The sequence below is a fragment of the Mugil cephalus genome, chromosome 2 (genome assembly GCF_022458985.1).
Source record: "Mugil cephalus isolate CIBA_MC_2020 chromosome 2, CIBA_Mcephalus_1.1, whole genome shotgun sequence".
In the NCBI taxonomy this organism is placed as follows: domain Eukaryota; kingdom Metazoa; phylum Chordata; class Actinopteri; order Mugiliformes; family Mugilidae; genus Mugil; species Mugil cephalus.
This window is the reverse complement of record NC_061771.1, coordinates 1,317,939-1,333,985: the sequence shown is the minus strand read 5'-3', so window position 1 is coordinate 1,333,985 and position 16,047 is coordinate 1,317,939. Positions and strand designations below refer to the sequence as shown.

The 16,047-nt window shown below is 40.5% G+C and overlaps 1 protein-coding gene across 4 annotated transcripts; it reads right to left on the bottom strand.

Moving 5' to 3' along the window:
• Positions 1-1,743: 1,743 nt before the first annotated feature.
• Positions 1,744-8,033, bottom strand: lyl1 (LYL1 basic helix-loop-helix family member). 4 transcript variants are annotated; one of them, XM_047579637.1, is made up of 5 exons: positions 7,758-8,033; positions 7,420-7,667; positions 4,871-6,395; positions 3,334-3,431; positions 1,744-3,027 (listed from the first exon to the last, which is right to left on the bottom strand). In XM_047579637.1, the coding sequence occupies exons 3-5, from the start codon at positions 5,623-5,625 to the stop codon at positions 2,480-2,482; spliced, it is 1,401 nt and encodes a 466-aa protein (XP_047435593.1). In that variant the 5' UTR covers positions 5,626-6,395; positions 7,420-7,667; positions 7,758-8,033; the 3' UTR covers positions 1,744-2,479. The 4 variants fall into 4 exon arrangements, with proteins under 4 accessions (XP_047435593.1, XP_047435594.1, XP_047435592.1 ...); XM_047579638.1 differs by having other exon boundaries at positions 7,420-7,486; XM_047579636.1 differs by having other exon boundaries at positions 7,420-8,033.
• Positions 8,034-16,047: the final 8,014 nt, after the last annotated feature.

Here is a 16,047-nt window from a genome sequence, read left to right as displayed (position 1 = left end):
CTGGTATTTCTGTGTGTAAGTGGGTGTGGCTGGTGGGTGAGAGGGGTGCAGCGGGGGGTTTGAGGAGGTCGGGTGGAGGGAGCAGCTTTATCTTAGCGTACCAGGCCGGCCAACATCACCCTCCTTGGCCTCCTGTATCAGAAGGAGAGAGCGTTAACACACCAGTTGCCCCAATCCACATGGTTTCCTTTTCCTGAACGTATTTACTCTAAAATAATGCAGATAAAAATTTGAATAAAACCTACACACCACAGCTGGCTAGGTACAAGACACAAAACCTAAATGTCCCAGTAATCTATGACTGAGGGCTAACAATACCTTAAAATTTGGTATGCGGCTTTTCTTAGTGATCAATTACACTTTTCCTGATGTGATCAGCCAATACCAGGAAGCCATCTGAGAATGTACTGCTAGAATTTGTAATGTACAGACATATTGTTTAAAAAACTACAACAAACAGTTGCTTGTGTTGTGTAAAATAAATTCGTGTGCAGCTGCAGACCACTGCAGTTCTCTTATAATTTGTGTGACCCCTGCCTCAGTTTGAAATCCTCCCTGTGGTTTCAGAGAAAGCAGGGAGGTTGACAGACCAGCTTGGCACAGCAGAGGCAGACATAGCAGTGTTGTGAAAGCAGCTCTTCCTGTTGTGTGATCCCGAAACCGGGGGTATAAGGGTTTCCAGAGCATCCTGGAGGTTGTTCTCTCTTTTTGTTCCCCCCATTCTCCCTTCTTCCATGCAGAGGTTGCTAGCCCACACGTCCAAACACCATCAAACAACATGAATGCACAGCCACTACACCCTCCTCCAGGAAACTCGTTGGCCTTCAATGAGACAGCACTAACTGTAGGCGTTTCCTGGCCACTTGATAGAGGCAAGCATGCATGCGGAGACACCAGCACTGCTGCAACAGCTGCAACGTACCCTCCCGACTTTTCATTTTTATCCACCACGCCGAACCCTGTCTTTGACCGCATCCCACATCCACCCTGATCTCCCTCAAAGACGACCACACACCCACAATTGTTACTGTCACATAAATCTTTTTGTAACATCTTAAACATATCAATTTCACTGCCTGTGGTTCATTTTCACTTCATTTTCATTTTCATTTTTAATTTCCTGAATTTCTGATTCTCGTGGTCTCAAATTATGCTTTTCACGTTTCAACTAGAATTTATATTCCCCTGGTCTATCATCAGTAAAGCTCTGCTGTGTACGAAAGGTGTTATACATCAAAGTCTGAAATGGTTCTCTCAAATGTGTTTTTCCATGGAAAAATTATGGTTGTTTCCCGTTGCTGGGATTGTCACCAAAACATCAGTGATTTATTTTTATTTTTTTCCGCTGGTGTTGTTGTTTTTGGCTTCCTTGTTAAAAGCCCTATTATCAATCTGTCATTCTTTTGCACAACACAAACAACGTGGAGTAAGGCCTTGGCCATTCAGCCCAATGTGGTGACAGGTTTGTAAGGGTGAGTTATGAATATATGGACACATGTTTAAGTTATTTATATAAGAGGTGAATTTCCATTGATTGTGAAATAATTTGAATCATTTAGGGTTTTATGTTATTTATTTTTTTAAATATTTAACATCTGTGATTAGTGTGATCATCTCACGCTAACTAAACACTTTAAGGATTTAGAAATGTTTCCTAAACTGAGAGCAGAAAAAATACTTGGATGTGTTGAGAAATCGTGCTGACAAAGAGCAGTCTTAGGAGCGCAGTAAGAGGATGTCAAATAAGGAACAGCAAACTAAAACACACTTTATTTCTGTCTGGTACAAGTGTGTCACAATGTCAGGGTGGGGCCATCAGCCCTGCTTCTCTGACAATAACAGGAGGAACATTAAAAATGGCAACGCTGAATCATGAATACCCGCCATGCATTTTTCAGCAAGCACAGTGAAGTATGTTGCACTCTGAGTTACCTTGACTGTGCTGAGGCAATTTTGACTATTCACATGTAAACTTTGACAAGACTGGAACAAAATGTTGTATTTTTATCCCTTTAGGGACAGGTGTAATGTTTTCATACTGTAGGTCTGCAGGGTGCAGGGTGGCATTCACTATGTACTGAATTTCCTGGACACACAACATTTGTAGATATATTTATTAATCCATGAGACAGTCTTATTAGACTTTCAAGGCCCTGCTCTGTATCATTGTGACCATATTTGGGTAGAAAACCCTGCTACGTTAGTTTGAATGTGCTGTGAAGTCTCATGACTTGTCTCATAACTTGTTCCAAAGCACAGTTTGGTGTTTTACTAGCTCAGTGTTTCCACTATTCTGGAAAAGACACAAAATCTTAAAATACCCAAAACTCCTTTTTTTATTCACACTATTTGGAAATAGTTCTTCAAGCACTAGGTGACTAAAGCAAGAACCATATGTTGGGATCTTGTGGCTGATGTCCATCACTGTGACATTTAAACTCCCCAGTGGCTGCGCATCGCTTTGTTTTGTCTTTTGGCGTCACCGCTCGTCATTTGTGGCTGCCACCATCCTGATCTGACCTTTGACCTTTCCCAGAATGCCATGTGTCACCAAAGAGGCCTTAGCCCCGAAGCTTTCCTCACTGTCTGTGTCTCCATAGCAACTGGACATTGCCGGGGAGTTAGCCAGGGCAATGACTGAGTCAGTTGAGTCTCTCTCTCTGCGGGTGGTTGCCATAGAGGGCTGTGCTGATGCTGGCAGGTCAGAATGAGATGGAGGAGGAGTGGCGTCCTGGAAAAGAGGGTTCAGTTTGCTGCTGTCCAACCCAGATGAAGTGCTCTCATCCTCGGCTTCTCCCTCAGCAGAATCCCTGCTCTTGTCCTGGACCTGGTCATTGAGCAGCGTGACCAAGAAGTTTATGTACTTTACAGCCAGGCGCAGAATTTCATTCTTGCTGAGCTTCTTGTCTGGAGGGTGTGTTGGAATGAGTTTTCTCAGCTCTGAAAAAGCCCCATTCACATTCTGCTGTCGCCAGCGCTCGCGGCTGTTGGTAAAGACACGACGGGCAAGCTTCTGAGGAGGGCCTGCTGGAAATACATAAAAGTGCACCAGACCTTGAAAAATAAGCTGATGTATCTTTTTTTATTGTCAACACAAGGTATGAATCTACAACCTCTGATTTCTATGTGCAATAGACTTCTAGTTCAAAAACACATCACTTAACCACAAAAGCACAAATTTTACCCCCATTTGAAAAACAAAGTTCTTTTTATGAAAGTTGCATAAAATATGAAAACTGAAACAGAAAAATACTGAGCAACTAATGTGATGGGAAAAAATACAGAATATTGCCAAAGTAGTCATTTAAATAATTTGGTTACACAGGAACTCACATTCATTAATCTCCATCTCAAAGTGTGATGAGGGTCTCCTCTTGATCCGATTGTTGTTGATGACCCCATAGCTTCCTCCAGAAGGGCCCAGGTAGGAACTAAACAAAATATACATGGAGATTATTTGTCAGCAACTTCACAATGAAACTAATAAGAAAAAGTAGTTCGAAATAAACAAAAAGAGAAAAAAAAGTGTTTTTTAAGTTGAGAGAGATCAAGGAGCGAGAAAGGAAGAAGACGGAGGAAGCCGTTAATGGAGGTGTGATTATGGTGGTGACGTTGATTGAATGTGCATGCAGAGTGTTAGCCCAAGCTCATTAAGCCCAGTTACTAGCTGATTCTACTTTAGGGGGGTGGAAGAGATCAATGCTTCTTGCTACAAACAAACCACAGAAAAGAAGGGAAAGAGTCTCATTCCCAGACCTCCATGACAGATGGAGAAGTCATAGATGTTTTCACTGTGAAAGAAGTCACATTTTTTACACAGTGGATGCTCTCCTGTTAGAAAAACTGTGCTGAACTACTTTTTTTTTGAAGTAGAGAATAGATAAACAGCAGGAGGGCTTTCATAAAGACTGCAAATGAGACCCTTACTTCAATTCAATTCAATTCAATTCAGTTTTATTTATATAGCGCCAATAACAATACAAATCGTCTCAAGACGCTTCACAAAAACCAGCCTGCAACCTTCATGAGAGTAAGCTCAAAGCTGCCAATTCCTCAAGCCCAAAAAGACTTTTAAGAGCTTTAGAGTACTATTTGGTCACCGTTTTTCAGTTTAATGTCTAAATTTAGCATGAAATACAAATTGAATGTAGATTTTCTAAAAGTGATATCTTGAAGTTTTTGGCAATAAATGCACACTGACCGTTGATACAACTCAGAAACCAAATTTTCTATTGAGAAAACACTGTGTGAGAAACGTGATGTTCAACACTTTGTAACAGCTCACATCCTGCTGTCATTCTCACACAGTGTAGTGCAGTTGCCATTAATCATGATGGGACGTCAAGAAATCCCAGCAGTTGAGGTTTCATATGAAACAGAAACTCGACATTGTTATCAGCATCAACATCAACATCACTAGTAACATCTCAGGAAGATATATCGTAGTAGGTTTTATAGTTTAGTTGTCCACATCCGTTTGCAGGCTCAGAGAAATGGAGGTGAATGAGTGTGTGGTATTGTCTGTTTCATAACAGTAAACTGCATGAGGCTCTACTGGTAGCTGAAGTTTCAACACTGACCATAATTCAGACTTTGAGTTTTTTGCATCAAATTAAATTTCAGGGATTATTTATCCCTATTTGTTCACATTTACTCTGTGTGTGGATGGGACCAAAAGAACAACAACAACAACAAAAAAAAATGACTCTATTATATTCTAGTTTCTAGTTTCTTCCTTCATACATTCGTCATAGCTTGGTCTGCTTTGACACTTTAGGCCTCCAAATGTAATGACGAGTTCAGAGAAGATATATAAAACACAGAGACAAACTATGAGCTGCTTAATGAATTTAAATCTGCCAATTCTCACCCAGTGAAGAAAGGGTGTGCAGGCAGGTACTGCTGAGCCAACATGCGACCTGGAGAGACAGCCGAGGGGACTCCAGGACCTCCAGAAGACCCAGAAGCTACAGGCCCGACCACAGGTAAACAGGGCAGCTGACTTCGACGAACATCCCCATGGGACCCGTGTAGGAGGTTGGGAATTGGATGGAGGGTAGTCAAAGGGGTGCTCAAGAGCGGGAGAGGGGGCTTACTGTGACCGAGGCTGATGACTGGAATATTGGGAGGAAGGGGAGAGGATGATGAGGATGAAGGGAAGCCTGCAGCGGAGCTTGTAGGAGGTAGAGCACATGGGGAAGTCTTGGCTGGCGCTGGGAGGAGTGGAGGTGGAGAAGAAAGAGTTGGAGACTCACTGGTTGAAGCAGCGGGGTCGGTGGTGCTCTTTGGCCCCCCTAGTTTTTCCTCCTCCTCTTCTTCCTCCATCTCCATGACGATGGGCTCAGGTGCAGTGGACTTGTCTGCTTGGTGATTGGTTAACACCTTTGTTGGGGTGATGGGGGACTGAATCAAGCCAGCGGTAGGGGTGTCCGTGTGTCCCTTGTGCCCTGCCTTGTTAGTTGGATGTGGGCTACTTAAAGACTGGCTCTGGAGGGGACTGTGCTGCTCCACAGATACACTGGAGGGGGACGAGGGAGAGGAGGAAGAGGAGGAGGAGGAGGAAGCTGGGCGAGGTAGCTCATGAGGCGAGGCAGGTGGGCCAGTGGTGTTCATCTTCTCCATCATGGTTGTATAGTCTGGGGGAAACGCCGTCACCACCAACCTCTTGGCTGCCCAGTGTGTCTCTTAGGCCTGTGGTGTCTTTATGTGACTTTGAAGACTAATATGTCCATGTCTACCTCTCAAAGATAGTCTTAAAGAGCCCTTTAAGCCTCTTGTGGCTGTGTTTAAGTATTTTAAATCATATTACTTTTTTCCTTTCTTTGTTTTATTTTTTATTCTGCAGATTTTGCTATATTTGTGTTTCTCTGATGCACGTGAAATGTAGGTTTTGTTCTGCTCTTATACTTTTGGCAGACCACCCCTCTGATCCTTCGCTTGTCAGTTTTATTTTCTTCAGCTCAGTACCCCAAATTTTTCCACAGCATATGACATCTTCCTTGTTTACATGCTTGATTCAGATCTGGAGAGAACTAAATTTTAAATTCTTACATGCTTATAACCCATTATTCCTGCCTCTATGGGCTGTTGTGAAACTCTAATTGTAAAGTAAGAGCAAGCTTGTATTCATTTACTCAGTGGAACATAGTGCTAGTGTCTCTGGGTACAGCACGCAGCAAAGGCAGCTGTTGCAGTTTGATGTGATCTGGATGTCTGTGCTTTTCTTACAGAGCATCCTGAGAAGCAAATTCTAGGTTTTCAATGAGTCTCCAGTGGCTGTTCTTAATGAGTCTGTTCGTCTAGCTGTCTGTGTGTATTTTTAAGATGTGAGTCAAAATCCTTTTATGGATTCAAAACGTCCCAGTTTGCTGGAGATTGGATTCATATCAAAGAGACTGTTGAACAAAAGAAAAAGAAAACAAATTAACCCAGGATATACTGTGTATATTTAGTAATGGCAATGGGATATGAAAATGTGTCTAAAGATCAGTTTGCACATGAGCACCAAAACAACTTGTGCTAGAACTGAATGGTAGTTTCTTATGTTTTGTTTTTGTCTTTTGTGTTTGCTAGATTTCCATATGGTAAGCTTGTCTATCGTTTAAAATCTGAATCCATGGAAACTGATTTCAAAATGCTGGAAAACCAAGCGTGTCTGCTGGTTCACTTGCAGAATACAAATAGAAACATTTGTGTGTGCTCTGCGCTTCTGAGCGTGAAGTTCTGATGATTTCTCAAGTTTTGCAATCGCAATTGTTCCTGTTTCGCCTTTTCTAGTGGCCGTGACTTTATTTTGGACAGTTCCCTGTTTTGCGATGATGTGCAAGGACACTTTCAGCTGGTTTTAAATAATATTATGTTGCAGCAAAGTTATATTTACCATTGCATAAATATATCTTATTAAATTCAACCCTTAGAGAAGACGCACTGAAGTAGAGGAAATATTTAACTCCTTTTTAAGTGAGCAACAAAGCACAATTGAATGATTCATATTTATGAAAACCAATGCACACATTTTGAGATCATTCATATCTCATCAATTCTAATACATTTATGTCTACCATGCATTATTATTTAATTTTATTATTATATTTAAGGAAACAAATAAACTGTCGCAAATGATATTATGGACACGGCAAGTAAAAAAATATGAACTGATATTAATTTCAGACTTAATCTCTACTACCAAATGTCCTAAATCTTAATCATCAACAGTATTATGTATAGTAGTATTCTTTACAGACGCTAAATACTTTATTAATATAGCATGTGATATATAGCACATTTGACAGAACTGTCTTTCTAATGTCCTGTGTTATTCGTATGATTATTTGTACTAAATGTAAAAAGTTGAAGACTAATCGCATACTGTGTAAAAACCTATTAAATTAGAAACGGTAAATAATCTTGAATACTCACAGATACATTATGACATCCAGCGTGGCTCGTCTGTCTGTCATGCATAATCCGTCAGAGTTCAAGTGATCTGTGAACGCATGTGTTGTATCTGCTCAGTGCTTAATGTCCTCTCTCTCCCTCCCCTTTCAGATCGCTCACAACGCACTGCAACCTGTCAGCGTCTGCTTGTCAATTTCTGGTGTCAGACCTTGAGTCAAACTGTGACAAACTGTCACTGCTAGAAACACTCCTTATACTCTGGTGAGTCCCTTGAAAAATTATAAATAATTATAAATTGAAAAAAAGCAGTTGCAAAGACGTTTGAGTCAGACGGAGGCCAAAAAACAGTAAACACGTACATATTTGTTTTTTTGTTGGGGAGTTGTTGCTCCTTTGAAAGAAGTCAAAGCGTGGCGATGTATGGTGCAGGTCTCCGCCATCCATCCCCCCTGTCCATATGTCATGTCTTTCACTGTCCTGTCTATACCTTCCCTCGCTCACTCTCTTCGCCAAGCAGACACAATGCTCTAGTTGGTTGCCAGAGTTCTGGTACTGGCAAAATGTGAGGTGGGAGAGAGAGGGAGAGAAAAGGGAGAGAGAACAGGAGAGAGAGGGAACCATGTTGCAAGGAGAGTTTTCCGCTCCCTGCTGGACAAGAGGATGTGCTAGTACAATATGGTGGCTGCTGATAAGAGCCTCAAAAGCTGCCTGTGGCCTGTAGATAAGGAACCTCCACCTCCCCTCCTCCTCCACCAGCACCAATACCAACTAACACGCACACACTCATGTACACAAGCAGGTTCATGCCTACATTCACACACACACACGTGCGCACGCTCAAGATACTTTAGACTGGTCAATCACATACTTTGAAGAGATTATTTCCAAGAAAATATCTGCAGCTGAACTTACAGTACATCACAGTATATCAACCAAACAGGCAGTTCACACACTACGCGTACTTGCACATAAATGGCATACATACACAAATCACTTGGGGGAATCACCTACGTTTATATCTTTGTTTAAAATGCCTGCAGTTTGTTCTCGTTTAATCTCATTTACTGATTAAAAAACACAAACAAAAAAACATGCAATGCAATGTACAAACACAAACTCTTTATGTGTGGGTTATATTAAGTGGATTTGGCACTAACTGGAGAAGATTAACAGAAAATGTATTTTAACTGACTAACTGGAATATTGGCCCATACCTAATACTGTTTGGCTTAAACCTCCTATATGTAAAGATTGGTTGTTTTTCTTTAATTAAAACAAAGCTAAATGCAGCATATTCAGTAAAATAAGTGTAAGCTGCTGCCACTAGTATATTGGTGATACAAATGGTCTTTATTTATAGGACTTGAGTCTCATTTTGGGCCCCTGGTTTCTCTTATGACATCAGAGCCCACCTGTGTCACTCGTGACCAACACACAAGTCGTCATCGTCCTCTCTAGCAGCTCCCAAACTTCCTTCCTCAATCCATCCCTCACCCATTCCTGTTCACTTCTTCCCAAACTCTCTCTCTCACTGCACCTCTCTTTCAACCTCAGGGTCAGCACTTCTTTTACATTCCCTCAGTCATTTCCTTCTTAGACAGACTGAAACACAAACATTAAAAAGGCTTTACAGTTACATGACCTTCAAGGTCCTGGGAAAGAGAGCAGTTTGCTGAGCAACAAATCTGTCATCGCTTTCATCATCATAATCATCATTGGTAATGTTATTGTTTTTGTTGTAGTCATCTTTACTATCATCATTATTCCAAACAACTGCTGGGTCTGAATATGGCAACATGACAATGCTTAGTATAGTATCAGAGTGCAGATAGTGTCATCTATTGGTCGTCACACTTTTTTGCGTCTGACAGCTGGGGTTCCAGTTGATCACACTCTGTGCACCAGAATAACGTTGTAGTGGCACCACTGGGCATGCACATGCTGCATGAATTTGCCTGTAATATATAAAAAGCTACACTAGGTACAGACAGAAATCCTTTGGGATTAGCTATTCCTGTGCTTTACAGTATATGCCCCTGTAATGCAGAGCCACACTGCTGTAATATTAATAAACGTTTGGGCAAAATTTATCTTATTCCAGTATTTTCATAGATGTATGGTGGAAAAGAAGTGACAAGACAGCATAAAAGCACTTTAGATACATAGCACGCACTTGTTTTAATAATAATTGTTTAATAAAAGTTTAATAATAATGTCTTAAGCAATTACTGTTGGTCTGTTTGGTAGGTTGGTTTCTGCTGTTGAAACCCTGAAGAAAGCCAAATAGCAACAAATTACTTCACATGTTGGGTTTCCACTACTTAAGGTGAGACACTGACTTCTCAGAGTTACAGATTACCTCGGAGCAGACACAGGAGAAATGGTTGTCTCTGTCATTTAAGGCCACACACTCAAGCAGTAAATGGGGAATAATAATAGAAACAAATGATAACAGACAGCTTCTGCTTTTCACTTGAGTGAGGAAGAAATCAAGGGAGAATTGTTTTAATCTCAAAGCGGAACTGTCACGCCCTCCTCCTCCTGGCTACCTAATATACCCTGCTCAATAGAATAGGTATGGAGGGGGGAGCCTTCGTGCATTAGTTTGTGTGTGTGTGTGTGTGTGTGTGTGTGTGTGTGTGTGTGTGTGTGTGTATGTGTGTGTGTGAGTGTGTGTGTGTGTGTGTGTGTGTGTGTGTGTGTGTGTGTGTGCATGCATGCGTGTGTTTTCATAAAGCTTATGAGTGTGTGCACCTGCAGAAACACTGATCTTCTTGCTTGACTTGTTTGCATGAGGAGTGGAAACTTTTTTGTAGCCTAAAGGAAGTACTAACACTGTGTTATTAGACAGATGTATTGAGTGTCTGTGTGTCACAGTTGCAGATAAAAGGAAACAGAATTAAGGCCTGGTAGACAGAGTCACAAAACTGCACTAAATCTTCACAATTTGCATAGCAATCAACTGTGAGAAACCTCTAAACTAGCATGGAGCAGTGAGCAGACCAAGCTATTTTAACAGACATCTGAGGGACACAGAGCTGTCATCATCAGTATGAAATGCCCGAGAAAACAGTTTACAGTCAAAGGTTGGGTTAATACATTGTTCTTTCATTAAGAAGACTCAAAAGAAATGTCTCAAGTTTTTTAAAAAGGCCTTTATTGAATGAAATGATGTGGTCGCTTGTCCTATTGACTCAGTAGCGCTAACCAAATGATGGGTGTGTTAGCATGCCTGCTACAGAGACCAGTTCACAAACTAGCCTTGTTTACATCACTCAGTTTCTAGATCAAAGTATTTCACAAATACATGCAGATAGTTCTGGCTTTGACATTTTGTCACTGTGGGTACACTGAAGTTACCAGTGATGTTCTTCATCTTCCATATCCCTAAATTCTTCACCTTTAAATGAAACTTATGAGCTTATGATTACAACATATAAAAAAGTGTACACAAAATGTTTGGAATTTAAGCTATAACGTTGGCTTTTAGTCATGAATATTGCTGCTTGACAAGTATCTGCTCAGAAGCTACTGGATTTAATTTACCAAGCTAATATAGCAAATGCAAAGGAATAAGGAAAATACAAGGCTGCAGAGAAAATTGACATTGGCCTCCACTGTTTCTGAAAATGCTAACATGCCAACTTGGGAACAGTTATTTCAAATAATGTCCACTTTCAAGGTCATGACTACTGCATTGGACTTTCCTCGTAAACACAGTTCCTACACATTCCCACGTGAAAGCACCACTGTTTGCTTTGAAGAACCCATTATTAGGTGACCTAACTGAACAAAAAGTCGTCAAAAAAAGTGCATCATTTACACATTGGCGGATGAAAAATTAGCTAACATTAGCCACCATCACACCTATCAGACCAAGTAGGGCTGTAAAACCTCAAAAGATGTTTGCAGTTTCTATTTGTGCACTTTTAAAAAGCAACATGACACACATATTATTCACAGAAAACAGTGTGAGTTTAATGTCTTCAAAATCAAATCAACATGCTATGAGGACATACACACGTACAAAAAACACATACACACTCCCTAAAGTGAGCTCCATGGCCACATTTCCTTCACGTCATGTAAACACTATTGTGTGGCAGGTGATAAGGATCACTGGAACCTAATTGTTTGAGGCAATATTCGCAGTGAATTTCATGGAGAAAGTGACAAACAATGTTGCAAGAGCTGGCCGGAACAGACGCTCTCTCTCTCCTTCTTGGCTGTGGCAGATGTCGACTCTGTTTATTTTTCCTGATTGTCCTGGAGACTGGCCATCCTGACACGGCACAGACAGCGAGGAAAGCTTTGGTTGATTTAGGAAAAAACATGAGGATGGGTTTACACTGTCAGCCTTGAATCGGATCTCAGTTACTGACATTAATTCTCACACAGACCTGATCCACTTCACCCAGCAAATGTTTCATTAAAACCCGGTCATGGAAAGAATTAGCAAACTGGAAAAACAGTACAGGAAATATATTACAACGCAGAACACAACACTGGGAAACACTATATGGGCAAACACGTTACATGTGGTCGTAACATATGAAAAATGACGGAGTGACTTTTCTTCTAGAAAGCATTGTGATGCAAACTACCGAATGCATCTGTTAAACCAGACAAAACTGATTATTTTGTTGAAATTTAAACAGAATCAAACAGTATCAAGATTATCAGTCATAATCACTGTAATGTATAATGGCCATACCACATAGTCTGTGTAATGGGGAGGGAACGAGAAACTCTCAGAACCAATGTAAAAGTGAAAAATAAAAAATAAACACAATTATTAAATAATAATGGCGAAACTGCATTTTAAGCAACTTTAAGCAAGTGTAGAAGATCTGGCATTGCTTTTGCAGTAAATTACATCTTTTGGTTTATCAGCTTTCACGTAGCCCCACCTGAAGTCACAACACATATGAATATTATAATACATTTTTTTGTAATACATTTCAGCAAAAGCAACAATTCGATTTCATACACCTGATCTGACCAGATCAAATAATTTAGTTTGTCCTCTCCGTCAAATGTTATCACAAAATATTAGCAAGGAACCTTATCTTCTGTCTGTCTAAAGTTCACAGTGACTCTGATTACTGTAACGGCATCTCATACAGTGTCAACCACATGCCGGCGGTCACACATCACTCCGTTCCCAGGATGCACCTGGCCTGGGGCGAGCAGGCGGACGTGAGGGACAGCTGTTTCCTGTGCACACTTCCTGGTTTGGCAGAGAAGATCGGGGCAGGGTTGTGGGTGGGGGAGGGGCCGGTAGGGGAGAGAGGTGGGGTACTGAGGTGGGCATAGGGGTAGATCAGGGTGTTTGGTGTGCCCTTCTTCCAAACAGGAAATCTACCAAAGCCACAGATGTGACAAAACAGAAGCACCTCGCTCACATTCAATATATATATATAATATTCACATGCAATATACATTTATTTATGCTTTCCATATTTTTTAAAATATGAAATCCTACCGAGTGGAGGGTTCGGTTGAGGAAGATTCAAGTATAGATTATGTGCGAACATACTTTACGAAATCATGGGGAAGTAGGAGTGAAGGGTTTCTTTATTGTCTCTTGTACCAGAATAGACTCACCCAGGTGGGAGGGAGAGCATGGCTGGCCAGCTAATCAGAGCATAATAGGCTCAATCAATAGTTTCCTTGATTGTGCACATACTGTACATTCCACATCAACAATTGCTCAGGAGCCAGAGAAGCGGAAACAGTGCTGTGAGGTACTCCAATCAAGTATGTAAAATACACAAATGTGCAACAAGGTTTGACTGCAGGATCACTCTGCAGTACAAGCATACTATCAATGGAAGACCGCATATAGTATGTGTGGAGAATAGAGGAAAAATATTGACCGATTCTAAGAATAAAAAGGTAAAAATTGGTCCCTTAGACCAGTCGGTTGACTAGAAAATATTTATCTGACATTTTGAGACAGGTGATCATTTAAATTTCAGTTTCAGCTGTTAATGTGTTATATATAAAGTTCTCAGATGAGTCAAACATATATTTGCATATTCAATTAGACAATGGAGCATGAAATGAAACCAAAAACATATTTTGTCTTTGAATGGAACTTGCTCAGCAAGATCAAATATTTTCACTTAACATCCAACAGGATCAAGTAACTAACATGCTTTTTACTTACCTTACGTTAGGTTCACATATATGCACACTGACAGAGGGTTTGTTATATTAGCTGTATACCAATCATGTTATTAACCATCATTACCGCCATTAACCCATCATTATTTAAGCAGCCAAAGGGTCTGGAGTTCAATCCAGCTGTGGTATTTGCATTTGGAAGCTGTTGCTGTGAACTTGCACTCAAAGGAGATCTTAATGACAGTATAACAGACTACCCTTGGGCTGAAACAAAAAAAGACAAAATCTGACAAAATCAGAAAGATAGCTGAAATATTAGGAGTGGCCAAATTGGCCAAACTTGAATTACACCTAATAATCTGCTCTTTCATTGCATCTCAGTTGTTTCATTTCAAATCCAATGTGGTGGCTTGGAGAGCCCAAATAATGAAGATTGTGTCACTGTCCAAATATTTTTGAGCCAAACTGTATATGACACTGCTGGAACTTTAGGTAGCTCCTTCAGTCAGATTTAGTGTACCCACAGCATAAGAAAAAGCTTTAACAGAGGCCTTATATCCCAGAGGCAATCAGACTCTTTAACATAATCCCAACACTGCTGCTGGGTTTCCTCCACTCCTAAAGGATCGCCTACATCCTCAAGACAATATGGCTATCTGTACCTCAGGAATTTTACCTCTTTTTTACTTTACAACTATATTGTACTTGGTCTTCTCCAGTGCGAGTGTTGGAGTTTGGACTTAGGTAACACTAGCTCAGTAGGTATGTAATAATAAATGCCTAGTGTGGTAAATGTTTGAACATAAATGAGATAAGAAGTACCTGAGGGCTCAGCGAATGTAACAGAATGACGTTAATAATCATATGTAGATGTACTCTGGTTTGAGATTTTTCAGTGTCATTTTAACCAAATATAAAGTCAGGAAAGATGAGATTACACAGCAGAGGGATGGACCAGAAAAGCTCATTGTGTCTGACTCATTTAACCTCCAGGCTCCGGGCTGACCTTTGACTCTGAAGCGTCACTACGTGCCGAACTTTACGACACCACTGCGGCTTTTCAAACAGCCAACTCATATCCACTTCCACGTCTGGCAACACAGTTACAAATATTTCCATATGAGATGAGCACTGACAATAGCCTTTTAGGGTGTGTATGTGTGTTTGTGTGTATGCAGTTCATGAATGTGGTCCGAGCATATGTTGTTAATTGTGTATATGTGGAAAGCTGAGCATGTTATTGTCACTAGACATACATATGATGCATGAATGTTTTGGATGATCGATGTGTGGAACAACAGCATATTGTGTCTTCCTCTCCCATATTTCTCATCATCAGCACTGCGGCTGTCCAAATTCCACTGGTGTGCTCCCAGCTAGCGGAAGGCCCTGTAGTCAAACCCCCGTCCTGTACTAATAGGAAACATAGCATCACTTTTCCACTTTCTGTCTCACTTTTCACAGCTAATTCACCACATACTATACTTTTCTGTTTACCACTCTCTCACTCTGGTCTTAATTATATGTAAATGTTCTAGTCTTTCTTATGCACTGTGCTAGTGTTTTACTCATTCTGAAAGATTAAAGAAAAATCTATATTCTAATTGTTTATGTTAAATTTCCCTGAGACAGTAAAGCCACTTTCATCATAATAAGAACATTTGAATGAATCAATTTTTCATTTTTCAATTCATGAATATAAATAGAACTGTTAGTGGCAGCAGTTGTTCTATCACAGGTGAATTAATGAATGAATATAAGAGGTTAAGCCTGATCATTGTAAGTTACAGGTCATCGAAGCCTTTATGTCTTTAAGACATGTTTGGAGTTTAACCAGCTGATTAGTTTCATCTGGTTTCATAGATGAATATAGCTGGGTGTCTGCTTAGAAATGAAAATGTATACAGTGTTTCCTAATAATATTGGCTAAGGAAAGAATATATAATATGAAGAGTATTGGTCAAGAAACAGAACTCTGAGGAACTCCATAACTTACTTTTGTATCATGTCTGACAGACAGGATTGAAACCAGTCTAATGCAGTTCCTTTTATCTTGAACAGACTTCACATCCATTGTCTGAAGCGATGAGGGGGATCATTGGTAACCAGAGGTGTTTTTGTACTGTGATGAGCAGAAAGATTCCAAGTATTGATTAGGTCTGACTTTATCTGCTATCTACTGAAGAGAAGAGAAGAGAAGAGAAGAGAAGAGAAGAGAAGAGAAGAGAAGAGAAGAGAAGAGAAGAGAAGAGAAGAGAAGAGAATCATTGAAAAACTGTACATATACTGTACCTACTGACCTTTGACCTTTGACACTTGCTGGAAGGATGCCTTGAATTTGTTCTCTAATGCATACAAATTTCATTAGTGCAGAAGCTCGTGAAGCCATCAGTACTGAGGACTAAAGGACTAGATAGTCCAACGGAGGGAAGAAAAAAACTGGTATGCAGCTCTCACAGTGGGAGGTCAGACCCAGGACCGTTGGCAGTGCGAAATCAGAAAATCTCGCATCAGATCTCG

Bases quoted from the DNA above. Each gene is read 5' to 3' on its own strand.
- lyl1 (XM_047579636.1), bottom strand. From the start codon at position 5,625: ATGATGGAGAAGATGAACACCACTGGCCCACCTGCCTCGCCTCATGAG. The intron at 3,432-4,870 runs GTGAGAATTGGC...TATTTTGTTTAG, and splicing joins GCACACCCTTTCTTCACTGG to TTCCTACCTGGGCCCTTCTG. The intron at 3,028-3,333 runs GTGAGTTCCTGT...ATGTATTTCCAG, and splicing joins TGAGATGGAGATTAATGAAT to CAGGCCCTCCTCAGAAGCTT.